The sequence below is a fragment of the Oncorhynchus gorbuscha genome, linkage group LG21, assembly GCF_021184085.1.
Source record: "Oncorhynchus gorbuscha isolate QuinsamMale2020 ecotype Even-year linkage group LG21, OgorEven_v1.0, whole genome shotgun sequence".
Classification (NCBI taxonomy): domain Eukaryota; kingdom Metazoa; phylum Chordata; class Actinopteri; order Salmoniformes; family Salmonidae; genus Oncorhynchus; species Oncorhynchus gorbuscha.
The window spans coordinates 51,058,208-51,083,827 of NC_060193.1; the positions used below are offsets into that span (position 1 = coordinate 51,058,208).

The following is a 25,620-nucleotide window of genomic DNA, read 5'->3' on the forward strand; positions in this document are numbered from 1 at the left end:
GTGGATGGCTGAGCTAGTCTCTTAATGGATGGCTGCGGTTTTCTATTTATGTGGATGCCTGGGCTCGTCTCTTAATGGATGGCTAAGCTCGTCTCTTCATGTGGATGGCTGAGCTCGTCTCTTTATGTGGATGGCTGAGCTTATCTCTTTATGTAGATGGCTGAGCTTGTCTCTTAATGGATGGTTGAGCTCGTCTCTTTATGTGGATGGCTGAGCTCGTCTCTTCATGTGGATGGCTGAGCTCGTCTCTTCATGTGGATGGCTGAGCTGTCTCTTCATGTGGATGGCTGAGCTCGTCTGTTTATGTGGAAGGCTGGGCTCGTCTCTTTATGTGGACGGCTGTGGTCTCTTAATGGATGGCTGAGCTGGTCTCTTTATGTGGATGGCTGAGCTGGTCTCTTTATGTAGATGGCTGAGCTTGTCTCTTAATGGATGGCTGAGCTCGTCTCTTTATGTGGATGGCTGAGCTCGTCTCTTCATGTGGATGGCTGAGCTTGTCTCTTAATGGATGGTTGAGCTCGTCTCTTTATGTGGATGGCTGAGCTCGTCTCTTCATGTGGATGGCTGAGCTCATCATGTGGATGGCTGAGCTGGTCTGTTTATGTGGACGGCTGAGCTCGTCTCTTAATGGATGGCTGCGGTTGTCTCTTTATGTGGATGGCTGGGCTTGTCTCTTAATGGATGGCTGAGCTCGTCTCTTTATGTGGATGGCTGAGCTTGTCTCTTTATGTAGATGGCTGAGCTTGTCTCTTTATGTGGACGGCTGGGCTCGTCTCTTCATGTGGATGGCTGAGCTTGTCTCTTCATGGATGGCTGAGCTCGTCTCTTCATGTGGATGGCTGAGCTTGTCTCTTAATGGATGGCTGAGAGCGTCTCTTTATGTGGATGGCTGGGCTCGTCTCTTAATGGATGGCTGAGCTCATCTCTTCATGTGGATGGCTGAGCTCATCTCTTTATGTGGATGGCTGAGCTTGTCTCTTTATGTAGATGGCTGAGCTTGTCTCTTAATGGATGGTTGAGCTCGTCTCTTTATGTGGATGGCTGAGCTCGTCTCTTCATGTGGATGGCTGAGCTCATCATGTGGATGGCTGAGCTGGTCTGTTTATGTGGACGGCTGAGCTCGTCTCTTAATGGATGGCTGCGGTTGTCTCTTTATGTGGATGGCTGGGCTTGTCTCTTAATGGATGGCTGAGCTCGTCTCTTTATGTGGATGGCTGAGCTTGTCTCTTTATGTAGATGGCTGAGCTTGTCTCTTTATGTGGACGGCTGGGCTCGTCTCTTCATGTGGATGGCTGAGCTCGTCTCTTCATGTGGATGGCTGAGCTTGTCTCTTAATGGATGGCTGAGAGCGTCTCTTTATGTGGATGGCTGGGCTCGTCTCTTAATGGATGGCTGAGCTCGTCTCTTCATGTGGATGGCTGAGCTCATCTCTTTATGTGGATGGCTGAGCTTGTCTCTTTATGTAGATGGCTGAGCTTGTCTCTTAATGGATGGCTGAGCTCGTCTCTTTATGTGGATGGCTGAGCTTGTCTCTTCATGTGGATGGCTGAGCTCGTCTCTTCATGTGGATGGCTGAGCTCGTCTCTTTATGTGGACGGCTGGGCTCGTCTCTTAATGGATGGTTGAGCTCGTCTCTTTATGTGGATGGCTGGGCTCGTCTCTTCATGTGGATGGCTGAGCTTGTCTCTTAATGGAGGGCTGAGCTCATCTCTTTATGTGGATGGCTGGGCTCGTCTCTTAATGGATGGCTGAGCTCATCTCTTCATGTGGATGGCTGGGCTTGTCTCTTAATGGATGGCTGAGCTCGTCTCTTCATGTGGATGGCTGCGGTTGTCTCTTCATGTGGATGGCTGAGCTTGTCTCTTTATGTAGATGGCTGAGCTTGTCTCTTAATGGATGGCTGAGCTCGTCTCTTCATGTGGATGGCTGAGCTTGTCTCTTTATTTTGATGGCTGAGCTCGTCTCTTCATGTTGATGGCTGAGCTCGTCTCTTCATGTGGATGGCTGAGCTTGTCTCTTAATGGATGGCTGCGGTTTTCTATTTATGTGGATGCCTGGGCTCGTCTCTTAATGGATGGCTAAGCTCGTCTCTTCATGTGCATGGCTGAGCTCGTCTCTTTATGTGGATGGCTGAGCTTATCTCTTTATGTAGATGGCTGAGCTTGTCTCTTAATGGATGGTTGAGCTCGTCTCTTTATGTGGATGGCTGAGCTTGTCTCTTCATGTGGATGGCTGAGCTCGTCTCTTCATGTGGATGGCTGAGCTCGTCTCTTCATGTGGATGGCTGAGCTCGTCTCTTTATGTGGATGGCTGAGCTCGTCTCTTTATGTGGATGGCTGTGCTCGTCTCTTAATGGATGGCTGAGCTGGTCTCTTTATGTGGATGGCTGAGCTGGTCTCTTTATGTAGATGGCTGAGCTTGTCTCTTAATGGATGGCTGAGCTCGTCTCTTTATGTGGATGGCTGAGCTCGTCTCTTCATGTGGATGGCTGAGCTTGTCTCTTAATGGATGGTTGAGCTCGTCTCTTTATGTGGATGGCTGAGCTCGTCTCTTCATGTGGATGGCTGAGCTCATCATGTGGATGGCTGAGCTGGTCTGTTTATGTGGACGGCTGAGCTCGTCTCTTAATGGATGGCTGAGCTTGTCTCTTAATGGATGGTTGAGCTCGTCTCTTTATGTGGATGGCTGAGCTCGTCTCTTCATGTGGATGGCTGAGCTCATCATGTGGATGGCTGAGCTGTCTCTTTATGTGGATGGCTTAATGGATGGCTGCGGTTGTCTCTTTATGTGGATGGCTGGGCTTGTCTCTTAATGGATGGCTGAGCTCGTCTCTTTATGTGGATGGCTGAGCTTGTCTCTTTATGTAGATGGCTGAGCTTGTCTCTTTATGTGGACGGCTGGGCTCGTCTCTTCATGTGGATGGCTGAGCTTGTCTCTTCATGGATGGCTGAGCTCGTCTCTTCATGTGGATGGCTGAGCTTGTCTCTTAATGGATGGCTGAGAGCGTCTCTTTATGTGGATGGCTGGGCTCGTCTCTTAATGGATGGCTGAGCTCGTCTCTTCATGTGGATGGCTGAGCTCATCTCTTTATGTGGATGGCTGAGCTTGTCTCTTTATGTAGATGGCTGAGCTTGTCTCTTAATGGATGGCTGAGCTCGTCTCTTTATGTGCATGGCTGAGCTTGTCTCTTTATGTAGATGGCTGAGCTTGTCTCTTAATGGATGGCTGAGCTCGTCTCTTTATGTGGATGGCTGAGCTCGTCTCTTCATGTGGATGGCTGAGCTTGTCTCTTAATGGATGGCTGAGCTCGTCTCTTCATGTGGATGGCTGAGCTCATCTCTTCATGTGGATGGCTGAGCTCGTCTCTTCATGTGGATGGCTGAGCTCGTCTCTTCATGTGGATGGCTGAGCTTGTCTCTTTATTTGGATGGCTGGGGATGGCTGGATGGCTGAACTGTCTCTTCATGTGGATGGCTGAGCTCGTCTGTTTATGTGGAAGGCTCGGCTCGTCTCTTTATGTGGACGGCTGAGCTCATCTCTTAATGTGGATGGCTGAGCTTGTCTCTTTATGTGGATGGCTAAGCTCGTCTCTTCATGTGGATGGCTGAGCTTGTCTCTTTATGTAGATGGCTGAGCTCGTCTCTTCATGTGGATGGCTGAGCTCGTCTCTTCATGTGGAAGGCTGGGCTCGTCTCTTTATGTGTACGGCTGAGCTCGTCTCGTAATGTGGATGGCTGAGCTTGTCTCTTAATGTGGATGGCTGAGCTCGTCTCTTTATGTGGATGGCTGAGCTTGTCTCTTTATGTAGATGGCTGAGCTCGTCTCTTTATGTGGATGGCTGAGCTCGTCTGTTTATGTGGAAGGCTCGGCTCGTCTCTTTATGTGGACGGCTGAGCTCATCTCTTAATGTGGATGGCTGAGCTCGTCTCTTCATGTGGATGGCTGAGCTCGTCTCTTCATGTGGATGGCTGAGCTCGTCTCTCTTTGTAGAGGGCTGAGCTCGTTTCTTTATGTGGATGGCTTAGCTCGTCTCTTCATGTGGATGGCTGAGCTTGTCTCTTTTTGTAGATGGCTGAGCTCGTCTCTTCATGTGGATGGCTGAGCTCGTCTCTTTATGTGGATGGCTGAGCTCGTCTCTTCATGTGGATGGCTGAGCTCGTCTCTTTATGTGGATGGCTGAGCTTATCTCTTTATGTAGATGGCTGAGCTTGTCTCTTAATGGATGGTTGAGCTCGTCTCTTTATGTGGATGGCTGAGCTCGTCTCTTCATGTGGATGGCTGAGCTCGTCTCTTCATGTGGATGGCTGAGTCTCTTCATGTGGATGGCTGAGCTTCTGTTTATGTGGATGGTCTCTTTATGTGGACGGCTGTGCTCTCTTAATGGATGGCTGAGCTGGTCTCTTTATGTGGATGGCTGAGCTGGTCTCTTTATGTAGATGGCTGAGCTTGTCTCTTAATGGATGGCTGAGCTCGTCTCTTTATGTGGATGGTTGAGCTCGTCTCTTTATGTGGATGGCTGAGCTCGTCTCTTCATGTGGATGGCTGAGCTCATCATGTGGATGGCTGAGCTGGTCTGTTTATGTGGACGGCTGAGCTTGTCTCTTAATGGATGGCTGCGGTTGTCTCTTTATGTGGATGGCTGGGCTTGTCTCTTAATGGATGGCTGAGCTCGTCTCTTTATGTGGATGGCTGAGCTTGTCTCTTTATGTAGATGGCTGAGCTTGTCTCTTTATGTGGACGGCTGGGCTCGTCTCTTCATGTGGATGGCTGAGCTTGTCTCTTCATGGATGGCTGAGCTCGTCTCTTCATGTGGATGGCTGAGCTTGTCTCTTAATGGATGGCTGAGAGTGTCTCTTTATGTGGATGGCTGGGCTCGTCTCTTAATGGATGGCTGAGCTCGTCTCTTCATGTGGATGGCTGAGCTCATCTCTTTATGTGGATGGCTGAGCTTGTCTCTTTATGTAGATGGCTGAGCTTGTCTCTTAATGGATGGCTGAGCTCGTCTCTTTATGTGGATGGCTGAGCTTGTCTCTTTATGTAGATGGCTGAGCTTGTCTCTTAATGGATGGCTGAGCTCGTCTCTTTATGTGGATGGCTGAGCTCGTCTCTTCATGTGGATGGCTGAGCTTGTCTCTTAATGGATGGCTGAGCTCGTCTCTTCATGTGGATGGCTGAGCTCATCTCTTCATGTGGATGGCTGAGCTCGTCTCTTCATGTGGATGGCTGAGCTCGTCTCTTCATGTGGATGGCTGAGCTCGTCTCTTCATGTGGATGGCTGAGCTTGTCTCTTTATTTGGATGGCTGGGCTCGTCTCTTCATGTGGATGGCTGAACTCGTCTCTTCATGTGGATGGCTGAGCTCGTCTGTTTATGTGGAAGGCTCGGCTCGTCTCTTTATGTGGACGGCTGAGCTCATCTCTTGATGTGGATGGCTGAGCTTGTCTCTTTATGTGGATGGCTAAGCTCGTCTCTTCATGTGGATGGCTGAGCTTGTCTCTTTATGTAGATGGCTGAGCTCGTCTCTTTATGTGGATGGCTGAGCTCGTCTCTTCATGTGGATGGCTGAGCTCGTCTCTTCATGTGGAAGGCTGGGCTCGTCTCTTTATGTGGACGGCTGAGCTCGTAATGTGGATGGCTCTCTTAATGTGGATGGCTGAGCTCTTTATGTGGATGGCTGAGCTTCATGTAGATGGCTGAGCTCGTCTCTTTATGTGGATGGCTGAGCTCGTCTCTTCATGTGGATGGCTGAGCTCGTCTCTTCATGTGGATGGCTGAGCTCGTCTCTCTCGTCTCTTTATGTGGATGGCTGAGCTCGTCTCTTCATGTGGATGGCTGAGCTTGTCTCTTTTTGGATGGCTGAGAGTCTCTTCATGTGGATGGCTCTTCATGTGGATGGCTGAGCTTGTCTCTCTTCATGTGGATGGCTGGAGCTGAGCTTGTCTCTTTATGTGGATGGCTGAGGTCGTCTCTTTATGTGGATGGCTGGAGCTCGTCTCTTAATGATGGATGGCTCGTCCATTCTGATGGTTGAGTCTCTCTTCATGTGGATGGCTGAGCTGGTCTCTTTATGTAGATGGCTGAGCTTGTCTCTTAATGGATGGCTGAGTTCGTCTCTTCATGTGGATGGCTGAGCTCGTCTCTTCATGTGGGTGGCTGAGCTTGTCTCTTTATGTGGATGGCTGAGCTCGTGTGGATGTTTCTTTCACACCCTGCCTCGAAAAACTGTTCTGTGGGCATGTGCATTTGCTTCACACATCTGCCAATCAACGGTGGCCAGGAGTGTTGACTCTGACCAATCAGAAGCTTGTTGAGGCGTGAGTTCAGCATATAAATACCCGGACTCGCGCATCAAAGTGCTGAGGGTTGATGTGAGGAGAGATTTTTTGCGATTGCAAAGACTTGGGCACCACATTTTCGATTGACAGTGCATCTATTTGTTTGTTAGTTAGTTAGCTCGCTATACAAACAAATTAAAATGGCACACCTCTGAGAACAAGTCATCTTGACCAGTTTACAGCTAATTATGCTAGCTAGCTAAATCAAGAGCGAGGAGGTGTGAAAGAATCATCTACACAAGCTCAGCATGCAATTATTGACGGGGAACATTTCCACGCTGTGAAATTTTTTACAATATGACTCCACAATTAGAACGATTGAGAACTATTCCACCCTGGGAAAAAGTGTACATGACAACCTGCAGTGAATTACAACATCCTAGCCCAGCTAGACTAGATCACACAGGTACCTGTAGTGAATTGCATATAACATTTTGCAATGGGCCTTATTATAGGACAACAACCACCCAAGCCACTGCCTGTTCACACCGCTATCATCCAGAAGGCGAGGTCAGTACAGGTGCATCAAAGCTGGGACCGAGAGATTGAGAAACAGCTTCTATCTCAAGGCCATCCGACTGCTAAACAGCAATCACTAACTCAGAGAGGCTGTTGGCTACATTGAGACCCGATCACTGGACTCTTGAATAAATGGATCACTAGTCACCTTAAACAATGCCCCTCTAAATAATTCCACTTCAATAATGTTTACATATATTACATTACTCATATCACATGTATATACTATATTGAGAGCCAATCACTGGACACTTTAATAAATGGATCACTAGTCAATTTAAATAATGCCACTTTAATAATGTTTCCATACCTTACATTACTCATATCACATGTATATACTGTATTATATACCATCTACTGCACCTTGCCTATGCCGCTCGGCCATCACTCATCCAGATACTTATATGTACATATTCTCATTTACCCCTTTAGATTTGTGTGTATTTGGTAGTTGTTGGGGAATTGTTAGATTACTTGTTAGATTTGTATGTATTAGGTAGTTGTTGGGAATTGTTAGATTACTTGTTAGATATTACTGCACTGTTGGAACTAGAAGCACAAGCATTTCTCTACAAACGCATTAACATCTGCTAACCATGTGTATGTGACCAATAAAATTTGATTTGATTTTTTATAGAGGTGGGGGCAATTTTGAACTGTGTATTAAATTAGCTACTCAAACACATTCCTAAATTGACTTCAGCCAAGAGAAATGAGGCTATGAGGCAGTGTCCAACATGGGAATCTCTTAAGATTACTTTTGTTTTCTATCCCACAGCACCACACATCACTGAGCCTGTGTGTGTGTGTGTGTGTGTGTGTGTGTGTGTGTGTGTGTGTGTGTGTGTGTGTGTGTGTGTGTGTGTGTGTGTGTGTGTGTGTGTGTGTGTGTGTGTGTGTGTGTGTGTGTGTGTGTGTGTGTGTGTGTGTGTGTGTGTGTGTGTGTGTGTGTGTGTGTGTGTGTGTGCGTGTGCGTATGTGTGCATTAAGCCTGGGTAAACTACAGCCCTCTCTCCCTGGGGAGCACTTACTCACTCCAAGAAAGCAGAGCTGGAGGATGGAGCTAAACAAGGGTTCATTGGCCAAAATATCTCCTCTACACACACACACACACACACACACACACACACACACACACACACACACACACACACACACACACACACACACACACACACACACACACACACACACACACACACACACACACACACACACACACACACACACACACACACACACAAACACTTTCCCGTAAGCAATATCCCCTGAAGCACTCATCCACTGAGAATAGCCAAACAGTGGTGGAGCGAAGAAAAGACAGAGAGAATGAATGGAAACAGAGATAAGCGAGTCTAGTAGCTGGACTAGGTCCAGGGGAGCAGGGGAACAAACCACAGCCTGCCTCTACGACCACTTCTTACTGCGTCCGTAACATGTCAACCTAATGGCATGGACATGCAGCCAATTGATTTGTAAACCAATAGGCCTGTCCCTCTTGCACATTCAGATGACTTAGTTCACCGGTTCAGCACGGAATGAATAGTCTTCTCCAACACTCACTCTGACCACAGAGATGGTACTGGGGGGGGGGGGATACATGAGGGTAAAAGGGGAGGGAATATGCATATCTTTATGTTCTAGATTGCTCAGGTACATTAATCAGACATAGACGAATGCAAGTGCACATAAGTATGTAGATAGCCCATTCTATGTCAAATTAACCTTGTTTTTCTTTTCATCAAAATAATAATTTGGCTGCTAACCATATAGTAATCTATATGATGTTTAATGGAAGCTAGGGATATACAATGTGAAAATGGTGGAAAACCATGACCCCAGGACTGAAGTAATGATCATCTCAGGTTATTTACAAGTGATAGAGTGTGGTTGATGATTGATGTGGCCGGACATGGATACTAAGCTCTAAATCTAATATCTATGAAATACAACCGTACAATATCTCTCCCTGACCACCGGCACAGTACAAAGGATTCAACTATCGTTGCGAGAGGTGAGAATAACTTCACATTATCCACAGTCCGAGCACATTTCACTCATGTCTGTGTTCAAGTGAATCGCCATGAAAATCCCTTTATCTACGAAGGCACTGTAGTCCATATTGGACAGTGCTGCTATTATGTTCTGTCGAGGTCCGTCTCCCCCACGCTACGCGGCCTTTTCTCTTTTTTCCACTAACGTCTCCACACTGACTCCTCTGTCTCACTGTTAAGTGGGGAAACATTCATTTCAAATGCTTGAAGATATGAGAGAGACTACGATTGATTTGCCTTAGGTGACCTATAAACGTACAGTATTAAGGATTAGATGTAGTCTTTGTCACGTTATTCAGGTGTGGCCTAAAAACCAAGAGATTGCCAAATCAGATATTTGGTACTGTCATTCCACGCATGTGCGCATGCGCGAACACACAATGGAAGACCTACTTAAAGATAGCACTCAACTACTATAATCTCCTAATACACATGCATTTTCCCCCGTGTTAGGATGATTTCACACCCCTGTAATCGTTCGGGGGAGGGCTGGAGAAATACGGCATTATGAGCATTGTGCCTGGGAGACCACAATGGGCATACAGATTACAGAAACAAGCTGTTTAGCAGGTAGACATCTCCGAGCTTAACTCTATATCTCAGCTAGACTATAGCAAGTCATAGGAGAGAGTCTTAATTGTGCTAACAGAACACCACATAACCATATTCATAATGATACTATTGAAATCAGACTAACTTCCGGGAAAAAGTGTAATAGGAAATCTACACGTTTAAGGTACAGAAGCTAACTGTTTGTCTTGTCCAGACCCTGATCTTACCAATCTTATGTCTGAACCAACCCAGTATGTAATGTGCTACTAATGAACGAGCGGGCCCATCGGCAGGCAGGCGGGCAGCTCTAATTCTCCTTCACAGGCGATCATGTTGCAGCGGAGAGCCAGATCAATACCATTTGCTCGATACACGGGAGGACTGGAATCCATAAAAGCGCTTTTATTGAGTAATTAAACACCCATTACAGTCCCAGGCAGCCAAACAATACATCTGATAATCCTCTAATACGCAGATCCACAGTGGTGATTAATACCCGGGTGAATGCATGGCCAGGGTGACATAAAGGCTCTAGACCAGATGACACTATGCTAAGGGATAGCCTAGCGTGCTAACACCGTACTGTAAACAGGACTGGACTTCCTTCCAAGGGAGCAGAGATTCTAGTGCTTACAGAACAAATGAATGGGTGCGGTACTGTACCCAGCTAGCACAGAGCATTCCCGTAACATTCCCTAATGGTTCTCCTTTGGTTTTCCTACAACGTTCTTGGAATCAAAATGTGTTGGGCTGGGTAGTACATTCTAAAGGTTGTGTCTGTTGTTAAGAATATTCTGCTATTAGAATTATTAGTGGAGAATGCTGGGGGAAAGGTGTCTGTAGCAAATAACTGGGTTACATTGCAGAATTCATGGGAAAAGAGGGATAACTGACACTGGCACAGGACAAATGTGGGTCAGTTGAAATGTTGCAGTATCACGAGCTTCAATAAAACCCATTCTGGAGAACAGTAAGTGAACCTTTTGCTTTCTTAACAATACATTGTGTATTTAATATGGTGCTTTGAAGTACAACCATACAACTATCACCTCTAGCCGTCTCTAAAATGACAAATGTGTTCGACCCTGAGATAAATCTACAGCTACCAGTTAGTGATGGGGGGGAAATCGATACAGTTACATATCGGGATATTATTTTTGAAGATATTTCGCATCGTACCGTTTTGACAAAACTACAATATTATTTTTGCGTTAGTTGGCTGTACCTGCACTAAAGTCCAGTATTTTCCACTTCATAGCTTGTTCTCCATCTTCGAATCGCAATACATATAGAATCGTGAGAATCACAATACATATTGTATCGACACCTAAGTATGGTGATAATATTGTACCGTGAGGTCCCTGCCAATTACCAGCCCTATCTACTACCACTTTCAAAATACTCACACCACTTTTCATAATATTGCAACAATGATTTAATTCCATTCATACGGCCCACCGCAGTCCTTTTTGAAACTTTTTTAAGGACCCATGCTTTCTACACTTTCACAACTCGTCAAAATACGCACAATCTCACCCTTGTTGGAGAGCGTTTAGCCTTGTTGCGCCAACAATATGGCGCCTCGGTAATTCTTCTTAAATATGAATGGTCCATTCAGTCTGCTCAATGGACTCTTCTGGCAAAACCCCCCTTTTCTATCCCGACAACAATATTCAGCGCAGCGCTCTTGGCAGTTTCCCGGCCAAAGTAACAAAAGAGGAACTCGAATACGTCGCTGACAGTTTCAAAAGCATTAAGCCCTCAGTGAAATGCCTAGTTCTTGGCGAAAGCAAAGTGATTTGACAACAATGGACAAATCATACAGTGGTTTATGAGCTTTGCAGGACACAACGGCAGTCTTTATTCCAAAGCACACATTAGTAATCATGTCATTGAGACCCCCCAGGGTTCTCATTGGCCCGGAGGAGTGTGGAGAACAGGATTAATGTGTGGACCGGGTGGAGGGTGGAAGTTAGCCAAGTCTCTCAATTCAACACTCTGTCTAAATGTGATGAGGTTCTTTTGCCATACACACTCTAAGAACAGAAACACATACAAGAAGAACACACACACACACACACACACACACACACACACACTGATTTTTGCATGTTTTCTATCTAATAAGACTAAAAAACAAGTGAGTGGTGAGTTACAAGTATAAGAGGATATAGTTTCTACATGTCAAAAACAAAACCTTCTGAAAATAATGGAAGCAATTGCATCGGTTGGGTTTGAAAAACAAATCTTCCTCTTTGACCCAAAACAACTCCCACGACTGATGGGCACCCACTCTAAAGTCAATACCGCGCGTGTATCTGCCTATATGGATAATGTATGAAACCAGGTTGAGGAGCTCAGAGCTGCATCTCATTACCCAGTGCATACAGTACCATCCTTAGCAGAGTCTACATTCTCAAACACAGCCAAACCCGCACCCGACACAAACACACAAAAACTGATAGAGACTCTTAACACACAAATTAGCAAGCACACACAAGACAAAAACATGCTTGCATACACATTGCCACACACAGACACACGCCCTTCTCCACAGGTCCCCCGCAGATCAACCTGATTATGCACACGCTTCTGCTGGACGCGGCACTTTACAAAACACTACTCTCCTCCGTCCTCGCTGTCTGTTTCTCTCCCCTCCCTCCCGGAGACAGGCCACAGGCTGCCGTGCTGGCCGTGCCGCACACACACACACATAACACACCCAGCCCAGCCACTCAAGGTCCTTTGTGCCACCCCCCTGGCAGCCTGCCAAGCTGTCAGACACACACACACACACACACACAGCTCTGCGGAGAGAGGGGCTGGGTGAATGAATATGCCAGGCAGGGACTTACTTGACCGCGGCTGACAAGAGAAAGAGAGAGAGAGATTGCGTGATTCTCCGATGATCGTCTGCCTAATCAAGCTGTACACCAGCCGAGACGCACAGAGTAAGATATAGGATCAGATCACAGGCAGATGAGAGATGACTCAATTCTCTCTCTCTCTCTCTCTGCTGCTGTCTTTTTCACTCCCCCCCAGCAGCCCTGGAACAAGCAGTCATCGTTTAATAACTGGTTCCCTCATCAGGCAATTCGCATATCAACGCACCGTTTAACTCAGATGTCCATATCAATAACTTAATTAGAACCATCGAAGGTCTCATTTGAAAATACAATGTACAGGATAAGCCGTGGTCTATAGTGGATCTAACGAAGTCGAATATCCGGTAGCAGAACGTTAGCTTTAATAAGTCTTTAGCATATTTAACTTTTCCCATCATCTCGGTAGAATGTGTTAATATCCAGGAGAATCTTAGCCATGGGTAGTATGGAGAGATTGAGCAGGAGAGAAGCCACGCGGGGTGAGAAATGACTGATTAAAATTCTGGATGGGCAGTGAAAAAAGGAGGGGAAAAATCCATAGCTTCGATTTGATTAAACCTATGAAAATGCATGACATAAAAAACAGGGGAACTTCAAACACTTTGAGTACTTGCCAAGCACAGGGAAGATATTATTTGAATTCCTGTATTCACACCAAGGTGAATTTAGCCGAACTTGGGATGAAGAAACTGTGCGATGTTCCTGAGATGTGTGCTGTCTGTCTCAGTGTTCCTCAGATGAGTATAATTGCATGATGGGCAAAAGTGTTTTAAACGGTGGATGGTCACTAGTGGACTGTTGTCTGACACTGCTTCTCCTTCCAGGCCCCATTCTGATCTCTTTACTTGTCTACTAATTTACTACCACAAATCTCAACACACACCTGAGCTCTCACACTTGTCTTTCTGCACCAATTACAACGTCAGAAAAAAAACTCCCCGAAACCCACTTGTAATGTTGAATGGTGGGGAAAGTATTTTACATTTTAAAAAATTAAAACAATATATTTGACAATAATGGGGCCCACTTAAAATAGCATACTCAAAATACTAAATGGGCTAATGAATACAAAGTGCAGATTATCGTCACCATAATGAAAACATCCACACATACAAAAAAAGATATCCCTCCCCTTATTACTGGGTATATGGTGGTACCTAAAGTACTGTGCCTTCAGAAAGTATTCACGCCACTTGACTTACACTGTTCCACATTCCGTGGTGTAACAGCTTGAATTCAAAATGTATTACATTTATTTATTTTTCATTTATACACAATGCCCCATAATGACAAAGTGAAAACATGTTTTTAGACATGTTTTTTTTGCAAATGTATTGAAAATTAAATACATTCATGTCTGATTTACATAAGTGTTCACACCCCTCAGTCTATAATTTGTAGAAGCACCTGCAAAGATTACAGCTGTGACTCTTTCTGGTTTCGTCTCTAAGAGCTTTGCACGCCTGGATTGTGGAACATTTGCCCATTATTCTTTTAAAAATTCACGAAGCTCTGTCAAATTGGTTGTTGGTCATTGCTAGACAATAATTTGTAGCTCTTGCAATACATTTTCAAGTAGATTTAAGTCAAAACTGTAACTTGGACACTCAGGAACATCCACTGTTATCTTGGTAAGCAACTCCAGTGTAGATTTGGCCTTGTGTTTTAGGTTATTGTCCTTCTGAAAGGTGAATTCTTCTCTCAATGTCTGGTGGAAAGCAGACTGAATCAGGTTTTCATCTAGGATTTTGCCTGTGCTTAGCTCAATTCTATTTATTTTTTATCCTGAAAAACTCCCCAGTCCTTAACGATTACAAGCATACCCTTAACATGATACAGCCACCACTATGCTTGAAAATATGGAGAGTGGTACTCAGTAATGTGTTGTATTAACACACAAAATGAATTGCTTTGCCACATTTTATGCAGCATTACTTTAGTGCCTTATTTCAAACAGGATACATGTTTTGGAATATTATTATTCTGTACATGCTTCCTTCTTTTCCCTCTGTCAGTTAGGTTAGTATTGTTGAGTAAATACAATCTTTTTGATCCATCCTCAGTTAGGTTAGTGTTGTTGAGTAAATACAATGTTTTTGATCCATCCTCAGTTAGGTTAGTGTTGTTGAGTAAATACAATGTTTTTGATCCATCCTCAGTTAGGTTAGTGTTGTTGAGTAAATACAATCTTTTTGATCCATCCTCAGTTAGGTTAGTGTTGTTGAGTAAATACAATGTTTTTGATCCATCCTCAGTTAGGTTAGTGTTGTTGAGTAAATACAATGTTTTTGATCCATCCTCAGTTAGGTTAGTGTTGTTGAGTAAATACAATCTTTTTGATCCATCCTCAGTTAGGTTAGTGTTGTTGAGTAAATACAATGTTTTTGATCCATCCTCAGTTTTCTCCTATAACAGATATTCAACTCTGTAACTTTTTTCAAGTCACCTCATGGTGAAATTCCTGAGCAGTCTCCTTCCTCTCCGGCAACTGAGTTAGGAAGGACACCTGTACCTTTGTAGTGACTGGGTATATTGATACACCATCCAAGGTGTGTATCAAATGTGTGCTTGTTTTATTATGTGACTTCTTAAGCACATTTTTAATCCTTATTTTTTTACTCCTTATTTACTTATTTAGACTTGCCATAGAAAAGGGGTTGAATAGTTATTGGCATTATAGCTTTCCATTTTTTTTATTAATTTGTAAAAATGTCAAAAAACACAATTCCACTTTGACATAATGGGGTATTGTGTGTGGGCCAGTGACAACAAATCTAAATTGAATTCAATTTAAATTCAGGCTGTAACACAACAACATGTAGAAAAGGTCAAGGGGTGTGAATACTTTCTGAGGGCACTGTACTGTATATATGCTCCTAGACCAGATACAGTAACAAGTATTACTGTACTAAACCAGATACTGTACATCAGGAGGCCTCTTTCTCTCCTAAACCCCCACAAGACACAGGGCTGTCAGCACTCAGAATGATAACAGTATGATGGCAGAGGGGAAGAACAAACAGATCACCGTTCAAATGGCTCGAGGAAGGATTTAGGCGTTTGTCTCTGGGACTATCATACTTCCCAAAAGAATGCCTTTGCCCATACACTGTCAGTCAGAGGAACACCAAACACACACACACAAACATCTAAACAGACAGCCAGAGCTGACAGACGGATCCAAAGAAATGAAGGAGGAGGAAGACGAGGAGGGGGTGCAGGAGGAGAGCGAGGAGGGGCAGGCTGGATGTCAAGGATTTACGGATTGGTGGCCGTTCATCTTTGCAGCAGCAGAACGAATGCTTCCTCGTCTCACAGACAGTATAGCAACAGACAGCTGCCTCCCTTTTCCAGCGCCGTGTGCCTCTCTAACTTAGATCACTGAGAGGGTTGTCAGCACACACAGAGAGACACGCACAAAGACAACATAGCCAGCTGCCACAAGTCCAGGGACTAGTTTTTGGAGAGAGAGAGATAGAAAGAGAGAGAGAGAGAGAGAGAGAGAGAGAGAGAGAGAGAGAGAGAGAGAGAGAGAGAGAGAGGGGAGATTTGCATGAGCCAGGCTCCCTTGGGGTCATTCCTCGCTCGCTGAAACGGGGAGAGCACAAAAGACAACACTTAACATATTTGCTAAAAGATGACAACCCTGCCTAGATCTCATTTGAAGCCGGCCTTTGTCAGGAGCTGCAGACGAGAGAAGTCCACTGATATTTGCGCGCGCGAGAGAGAGAGAGAGCGTCTGACAAGTGTCTCTTTCTTTAACATTACAAGGAATCCATCTACATACATCTTCCTGAGCAGTAATTCCCCAGGGTTCAGTATATGCAAGGGAGTCATTTTGGAACGTTAATAAGAGAGAGGGCTTCTTTAATGGTAAACATTACAGACGGATAGAAACTGTCAGGCTAATTCCTGTCTTTAGTCCCACAGGGAATAGTCCAGCTAGCCTTAACGCCAAACCGCTCTCTGTAACCACTCTGAGTCAGAGGGAAAATCACTAGCTAGATAAACAAAGTAATCGCGAGGAGACTGTTATATATTAGTGTCTCTGTTTGTGAAGACCGTTTTCTTGAACCCTCTCTAATATCTCTACTTTCCCCTTCATTATCTCTTTGAGCAACTATTACGGCGCTTCTGACAAAGACATAAAATGAGACAATATGTACATAATGAGGGGAATCATTGGCGCTGTCAGTTTCCGTTTCTAATATAGTAGGGATGTGTAGTGGATAGTGATCTTTAGTGTTTAGATCTTTAGTACAACATGATAATACTATGTGAGAGTGAATGCACACATGCACACACATACATCCAACACACCCACACATGCACACACATACATCCAACACACCCACACATGCACACACATACATCCAACACACCCACACATGCACACACATACATCCAACACACCCACACATGCACACACATACATCCAACACACCCACACATGCACACACATACATCCAACACACCCACACATGCACACACATACATCCAACACACCCACACATGCACACACATACATCCAACACACCCACACATGCACACACATACATCCAACACACCCACACATGCACACACATACATCCAACACACCCACACATGCACACACATACATCCAACACACCCACACATGCACACACATACATCCAACACACCCACACATGCACACACATACATCCAACACACCCACACATGCACACACATACATCCAACACACCCACACATGCACACACATACATCCAACACACCCACACATGCACACACATACATCCAACACACCCACACATGCACACACATACATCCAACACACCCACACATGCACACACATACATCCAACACACCCACACATGCACACACATACATCCAACACACCCACACATGCACACACATACATCCAACACACCCACACATGCACACACATACATCCAACACACCCACACATGCACACACATACATCCAACACACCCACACATGCACACACATACATCCAACACACCCACACATGCACACACATACATCCAACACACCCACACATGCACACACATACATCCAACACACCCACACATGCACACACATACATCCAACACACCCACACATGCACACACATACATCCAACACACCCACACATGCACACACATACATCCAACACACCCACACATACACACACTCCCCCCCACCCCCGTCCCACACACACAACTCTCGTTACATCAGCAACAGCCAGTATAAATGACACGGGGTATAAGTCACTCTCTGTGCCTGTAGCCTCCACAACTTCCGTCTCTCTATCAATTTATCAGGAGAACCACCGGGTAGAAACACCACTAAGAGACTACTCGGTGCATACCAGCTATCCATCACTACACTAAATGACGTAGAACGTCAACTTCCTTATTTAGGAAATAACCTAATTAAATCCAGTAAATACCAGTACAGATAGTTGTCCTGATTTTTTTTTTTTAAGGAATAAATCGTGTTTAATGTTCACACGGGCTTTTGCCTTGACTTATGCGACAAGAGATCACTCATCTGTAGGGGCCCAAACGGAGATATTTGGATTTGCAAACAGGCTCCATGATGTGCGTAATAGAATGGAAAACAGAATACAGATGTACTGTATAAATCAAGCAAAATACATTTGAGAATGAATCAAACAACAGCACTATAGCAAGGGGACATTTTTACAATGCAGTGGAAATATCTCCATCTGAAACAGTCTTCATCTTCATCCCAGAGAAGTTCTTGGCTGTATTAGCCTACACTATAACAAGCTGCATTATGTGGGCTAATCAAATGAAAACTCATCTATTCTATCATTCAGCGAATATACAGTGGATTTACATGAAATTAATGAATTAGTAAAGTAAGGGGGTGGAAATGGATAATCAATCGACATATGTGACCACGAGCTGTGGTGCGTTTCAGAGAGAGAGAGAGAGAGGCTAATATGAACATTCATCTCTATACTAAAGGTAAAAAACAACAAGTGAAAACAGTGACAAATTAACATGACAAATTAACAAAATGTTGATGTTGAAGAAAGTAGGCTAAGTCCTTATTTGTTATTTCTCGGAACACACAGAGAAATACAACATTAGACTTGGTGCATAACATTCTGTCTGGCCAACCTTGTGATGACTGTTCCACGACATTATCTAAAGAACAAACACTCTTTTTTGGTGACCTCGAAAAAGTTCATTCCTGTCCCTTTTGAATCGCACACCTCACATTACAGTTTGTACGATGCATACGGATGAACGTCACAAAGCCAGTCCAGAGAATGGGATAAGGCCGAAATCTTCTACAATCACATATTCAGGACAAAGTGGAATTATTGTCATGCTCATTCGGGATATTTTGGTTTTGATGCAAAATATCTCAATGGTCTTTTATCAATTTGAAATATGTGTCTAATAGCCTAACTAGGCTATATATTTCAGTGTTCCATGTTGATAAAGGCCTAATGGTGACAAAGGTGACCTCTTAATGTGTTATTAATAGCTGCTTAAAACAGACGTTTGTCATTTCTGATGAGGTTAATAATAAATTACTATCTATAATTCTTATTTGTAGGGTAGGTTTCTGGTACAAGAAACATTCTATTAAAACAAATGACGGATAAATGACTGATATATTGTGATTACATTACAGATTGTTTGCCACACCTGAGACTAACAAAAGCTAACCTTACAGTCTATTCTCCTAATAATTTGATTATACTCATTTACTAGTAGTGTATCCATAATAACAACGCTTGAAGATTAGTATAACACGTGTACCGCTATATTAATCATAATTTAAGCAGACTAATATATTCTGAATATAGCCTACATAACAAGTGGACCTGGGAGACATTCCTGTTAGCCTACTATTGCCCAAGCACAGCGTGTGAAAGGGGTTCTGGGTGCAGCAATTCAGAAAACATATCGGCGTCATAGTGATGTGCATTCAAAACCAGCACAGACAGACAGACGTCAAGGTTCCGTTTGCATTCACGGCGACCATCTGATGCGAGGCATATTCCATTAGGTATACTACAGTAATCATTTGTTTTCCGAGAGTGGCAACAATTCGGCCAAGATGGAGTATCATGCAAAATCATTTTGATATTTTAATCGTTTTAACTTGGACACAAGCCTGAGGATGGTAGACCTAATAGCGTGGAAAAATCAACATGTAGGCCTACCTTGCTAAACTCTCACAAAACAATGTACACGCATGCAACATATCTCATCGTACATCAATAATATTTCCTGACATTGTTTTAAAGAAACTGACACAAAACGCATGCTTGAAAACAAGCACGGTCAAAACAACCACAATTTAATAAATAACAACAACAGTTCATCAAATGAAAGATTAGGAAAAAAAGAACCTACCATAGACGCTGTTGCTACTGATCATGTCTCGCTGCGAATAACGGGGAAGAAGAGGGGAGAGCATTGGAATTGGAATTTGGACGAGGAGGAATTCCAAAGGTTGTTTTACATAAGAAGCAATACTCTCCACTCTCACATTTCAGTTTAACGTGAGACCTTCTAGTCAGGGCTACTCAATACTCAGCTAACCTACATGCATACTATTACAGGGAAAGTGGACCCTGGCTGCAAAACGCTGTTGGATAGCACTGTAGAGAGAGAGGGAGGGGGGGGGGGGGGCAAATCATATGATGGTGCACCCACTTGGTTCACACCAGATCATTTGCGCATTGATTACTGTTATTATGTTATCGAGAAAGTTACATGTGGTGAATTCGCTCTCGCCTAACAAAAATATACAAGCTCTAGCATAGGCTACTCTCGTGCTTTAACAATAGATAGCGTGTCATAAGGACTGTGATATTGCATCCGCTCATGCGAACGATAAGATGCAATATGGATGGATACTTGTTGTAATCACCGTGTGCATGTATAAAAGTTGGCTACTTTGAAACAATTCAACCCCCCCCCCTCCCCATGCACTGTCATTCGAACCGAGCAATAGCCCTTGGATCGCCTAAATTAGAACACAACATACCCATGCGGTTTTAAGTACCACTAATCCAAAACGCAAATGCACTACTTTACAATTCTAAAATGAACAAACTCGTTGATAAATGATTTGCAAAACCACTAAAACTTGTTTTTAACTGTGAATGCTTAAATCCCGTATGATCCATTGCGTCTCGGAGGGTGGTGGTGTCTTTACGGATAAAGCGCTTGGGTTCCCTGCTTAAGGCAAGACTCGCCTAATAACGGCTACTTTAATTGCGGACATCTCGAAACTAGTTCTGCAAAGGCTTACCTGTATGTGCGACAGGTCGACCTCTGGGGTTAGAGCAACATCGATCCACGGTGGAGCTTGCTGATGAATGAGTGTGCGGTAGGTTAAGCGAGCCTGCCTGCGATTTAAAACCATTCCAAGTTAGCGCAGGCAACACTGACCACAGCCACTGCCATGTTGGAATTTCAAACCCTAAAACAGCTGCTTCGGAGACTGACCAGTATGCCTTGCATTGCGCATGCGTCTAGATGCAAAGACCAGAAATTCAAAGTCCCGCGTAAAGGGGTAATTATGCAAGGTTATTATCTTGTTATACCAATAGACATCGAGGCGGCATTGTATTGGGAAATAAGCAGAAGCTCGTGATTGTGTTCAAGTAAAAGCTACAGTAGACTATTGTAGGCTATGAGATTGGATCTGTCTAAGCAGATACTTTTAATCTGTGGTTCATTTATAATAGGTTGCTGATAAAAAGAACAATTGAAAATAAGAAATCAATAACCATTGTCCCATATTTAGAGAACAATCTGGGAATGTAGCCTATCGTGTGCATGTGTGATTGCTGTGTGACACACGCGCGCTCACACACAGACACACGCACTCATTCCACTAGCCCTAGTGCTGTGTCTCCCAATGATAATTATAGCACCAATGTAGAATTATCTATCTGAGTCCTAATTAGAGCTGAGCTGTCCCAGTTAACACACTATCAGAGCATCAGTAGGGAGATCACATTTAAACAAGACATCAAAGATGGAACAACTGTCAGATGAAGTTCAGTGTGTCAAATAAAGGCTCAATTGAAACATCCCAATTATCATGGCTGATATCTTTTATTTATTTACACAATCAAATAAGAGAGAGGAATTTGATTTGTATACAGTTGAAATAAAGGGAATACGTTCATTTAAAAAATAGTGAGATGGTCTTCAGTGCTCACAAAAGAACAGTTGACGACACTGAGTGCACACTTGCGCGCACGCACGCACAAACGCACACGCACAACGCACACAAACTTGCACAGGCGCGCATGTGTGAGTGTGCACGCGCACACACACCTAGACGCACAAAGAGGTTCAATTGTGAATTATTTTTTAAAGTGCTATAAAACTGTCCCCAAAAGGGGTTGCAATTTCGATGACCATTTTTAACAGAGAATCGCTTCAATTCCCACTGTATGCTCCCATCTGTTCCACTCTGTTCCCCTTCAATTTAGCCCCTGATCACACATGGCCTGGCTGGCTGACTGACAGGCTAGGGCTGGCTCTATACTGTAGGGTTTCACTGGCCTTTTACGGGGACCTCTGGTTTGGACATCATCAGTTCAGCATGGAGCTATTCCAAATCCCAGTGCTCCAGTTCCCATCACACCTCCCAAAACAGGTTCCAATGTAGGTCTACCACCTTGTGGTCCCCAGGTATACCTCCAGACAGTGAGACAGACCGGCAGACAGACAGATAGACAAGCAGACAGACAGACCAACAGACAGTCAAGCAAACAGATAGACCAACAGACCGACAGACAAGCAGATATACAGATATTTTCCACGCTAAAAGTAAGAGGTGCAATGTACACTGAGTGTACAAAACATTAGGACCACCTGCTCTTTCCATGCCATAGACTGGCCAGGTGAATCCAGTTGAAAGCTATGATCCCTTATTAATGTCACCTTTAAAATCAACTTCTTTCAGTGTAGCTGAAGGGGAGGAGACAGGTTAGAAAAAGATCTTGAGACAATTGAGACATGTTTTGTGTATGTGTGACATTCAGAGGTTGAATGGGCAAGACAAAATATTTAAGTGCCTTTGAATGGGGTATGGTAGTAGGTGCCAGATACACTGGTTTCAGTGTGTCAAGAACGGCAATGCTGCTGGGTTTTTCAGGCTCAACAGTTTTACGTCAAGTTGGACATCCAACCAACTTGACACAACTGTGGGAAGCATTGGAGTCAACATGGACCGTTTTCGACACCTTGTAGAGTCCATGCCCCGACAAATTGAGTCTGTTCTGAGGGCAAAAGGCGAGGTGCAACTCAATATTAGGAAGATGTTCTTAATGTTTTGTACACTCACTGTATTTGCATATTTTCTTCACATGCTGAGTAAATCTCACCCTTATTTTGTTGCAAAAAAAGTACTTGACACATTGAGAGAATGTCCCCCCCATTATGTTGAAACCTGGACTCTAAACTGGACTGAGGCCGATAGGAGGCCACAGCTGAATGTGAGTCACACTACTAGGAGTGGTATTGCTGTGGCGATAGAAAGTGATGCAACAGAGACAGAGGGTTGAATCAGTAGGAGGGTTTGGGGGCTGAGAATGGAGGGGGTTTTGGCTCGCCCTTGTGTGTGCCAGCCACCGTGATGGTGTACCTACGTGGCTGTGAGGTCCACACAGCTGCCGACTGGCTTGGAGGTCATTCTGAGATACAGCCACGCTGTGATTCTTGACGGTGCTGTGGGTGTGTAAACACACACTCACACACACACACAAATACACACATATACAAACACACATGCATACATACAAAAATACACAAACACATGCATACACATACAGTGCACACACATACATGAAAATACGCACGCAAGGACACACACACCTTGTGTCCAGCCTTTTGTCCTTGTGTCAGCAGGCAGGACACATGGAATTTGTCTCCTTTTCTTCCCTTATAATATCCACACTTCACATACACTCAGAAATGTCTTCCGAATTGTGTTGGTTTCTCTCTACTTGCGTAATATCTTTGTCCCTTTCAGTTTGATCAACTACACTATTTTTTTTTTGCAGGAAATGGTGGAGTACCTAGAGTACTTCAGACTTGATGTAGAAAGTACTGTGTAGTCTCCACACATAAAATACCCTCCTGTGGTAGGCAGAATATTTGCATCTAATTTGCAAATTGCAGTGAAGACAGCAATTCAGGGGATACTGAATATTCAACGATGGCATGAAATATTTGACACTAATCGGTAAAATACCACCTAGTGTACGAATCTCCCAAAGTCATCTATCATTCGGATTTAGTTTTCAAATTAACCACAAGTCCAATTTGAAAGGGAATTTGCAAGAAAGCTCAGTCCGCCACCACCAACATGATTCCTTAAGAGTAATGGATAGGCTAGATAGACTGTGTGTGTGTGTGCGTGCGTGTGTGTGTGTGTATACTGTATGTGTAAGCATGGCCTTGTTGAATTTGAGCAGGCCTAGCCGTGATTTTACTGCTACATTAATCTAAATGGATTTAAAGTCATTAACCATTTCAGAGGTAATGATGTGGTGCTGCCACTAATGAGCTTTAGCTCTTAATTGAATAGGAGGGGGTGTACAGTGATGCTAAACCCACAGTAGACATTCGCTCCACCCTCCTCGTTTCCGTCCTACCACACACACACACACACACACACACACACACACACACACACACACACACACACTGTCGACACACACATGCATGTGACATTTGGTGACGCACACACACACATGCACACCCTCGACGTTGACAACTTTTTTCCTTCCTTACACTCACAGGGGTTAGAGAAGGGGTTCCTAGTCACGTGACTGTCTGGATTACAGCCCCTCCGCCCGGGGACTTTGATGTCACCCTTCATCACTTCAAGACCACAAGCTGTACTTTTGTTTTACATCAATTACAGGAGGAATGTCTGTTTTTTTCCCCCAGTCATCCTGAAAATGAAAAGAAAAACATTGTCTGGTGTCATATTATGATTGGATTATGCATTATTTAGTGGGCCACTGAAGTGCCGGATCCAAAAACATCTTAAAAAGCTTAATTTGTGATGCTTCTCGTCCTTAAAAACAAAACAAGCAGCTTTGTATAAAGGCAAAGTAGTTTTATCAACTGTCACACAGATCAAACATTTAAATTGAGAGAATGTGTTTTACATACATTAAGAATACAAATCTATTTTCTTTCCTTGATGTCTATAATCCTCAAATCACAGATATAATTGTATTCCTCATTTATAAATCATTATGCAAACATTTAACCTGCTATTCTTATTAACAAATAAAGATGTCAAGGACAATTTGAATGAAGCTGAAATCTAACATAAAAATCTCACCTTTCTAAATTCCCTACAATACAATACGTTCCCTTGGTAATAGTACCTATGTGAAATAAGATTGTGTTGGTGTCTCTTATTAAGTGCAGTTACATTGCATAGAAACCCCCAGTGAATAGAGAACACTGATATAAAAAGAACACCCTCAAAAAGCAATGAAAGCCTAAGGGAGAAAAATGAGAGTATTTACAATGAAACCCAGTCACTGTTCCATAGTGCCTAGTGTTCAGAGAATCAGGAAGTAAATAGACTGAGTAGACAGGCTGAAAGGTCTGTGTGTCTCTGCTGGTGTGTGGTCTGCTGTCCTTTATGGACTGAGACTAAGACCCTGATGGGTCGGAGCTTAGATTGAACGGAGCCTATTGAGAATAAGCTACTAAATCTGGCAATAAAGGCAATGTGATTTACTGTAAACGCCACTGGGCCCACTGAGTCACGGCTATAGAGGCGCAAACACATAGAGACACACGAGCGCGCGCGCACACACCCACACACACACACACATTCCAGGCACACACACACACTCGCTCTCTCTCCCGCCCGGTTGGTTTGCCTCTGTCTGCTACGTGAGTCGCACCACACACTCGCCCTGTGCACCCAGTCATGCGGCTCAGCAGTAGTGACTTTGACAAATAACCAGGAAGTCCCACTGTTGGCTTAAAACTCCAAGTTGTTCAGATGCATTTCTGCATTTGTCCTGCCTTAATGGCTGTGGAAGTGGCTTTCGAGGTAATCTGTCATTGATTGATTAGGTGCTGGCCAAATCCCCTCACCGTGTGCATTGGTAGGCTGGCCGCCCGCTGCTGCTGCTGTGTGAATGTGCTATGGAATGGCTATATTAGGGGAGTGTGTGTGTGTGTGTGTGTGTGTGTGTGTGTGTGTGTGTGTGTGTGTGTGTGTGTGTGTGTGTGTGTGTGTGTGTGTG

At 44.1% G+C, this 25,620-nt stretch overlaps 1 protein-coding gene across 1 annotated transcript in view; it reads right to left on the bottom strand.

Moving 5' to 3' along the window:
* The window catches only part of LOC124008637 (fidgetin-like), a 66,587-nt gene extending 45,769 nt beyond the window's left edge, over positions 1–20,818 (bottom strand). The window contains exons 1-2 of the mRNA XM_046320108.1: positions 20,631–20,818; positions 19,727–19,757 (exon numbers count right to left, since the gene is read on the bottom strand). Of these exons, the coding sequence (XP_046176064.1) occupies positions 19,727–19,757; positions 20,631–20,744 (145 nt within the window). The 5' untranslated portion in view covers positions 20,745–20,818. The remainder of the gene's footprint in view (positions 1–19,726; positions 19,758–20,630) is intronic.
* Positions 20,819–25,620: the final 4,802 nt, after the last annotated feature.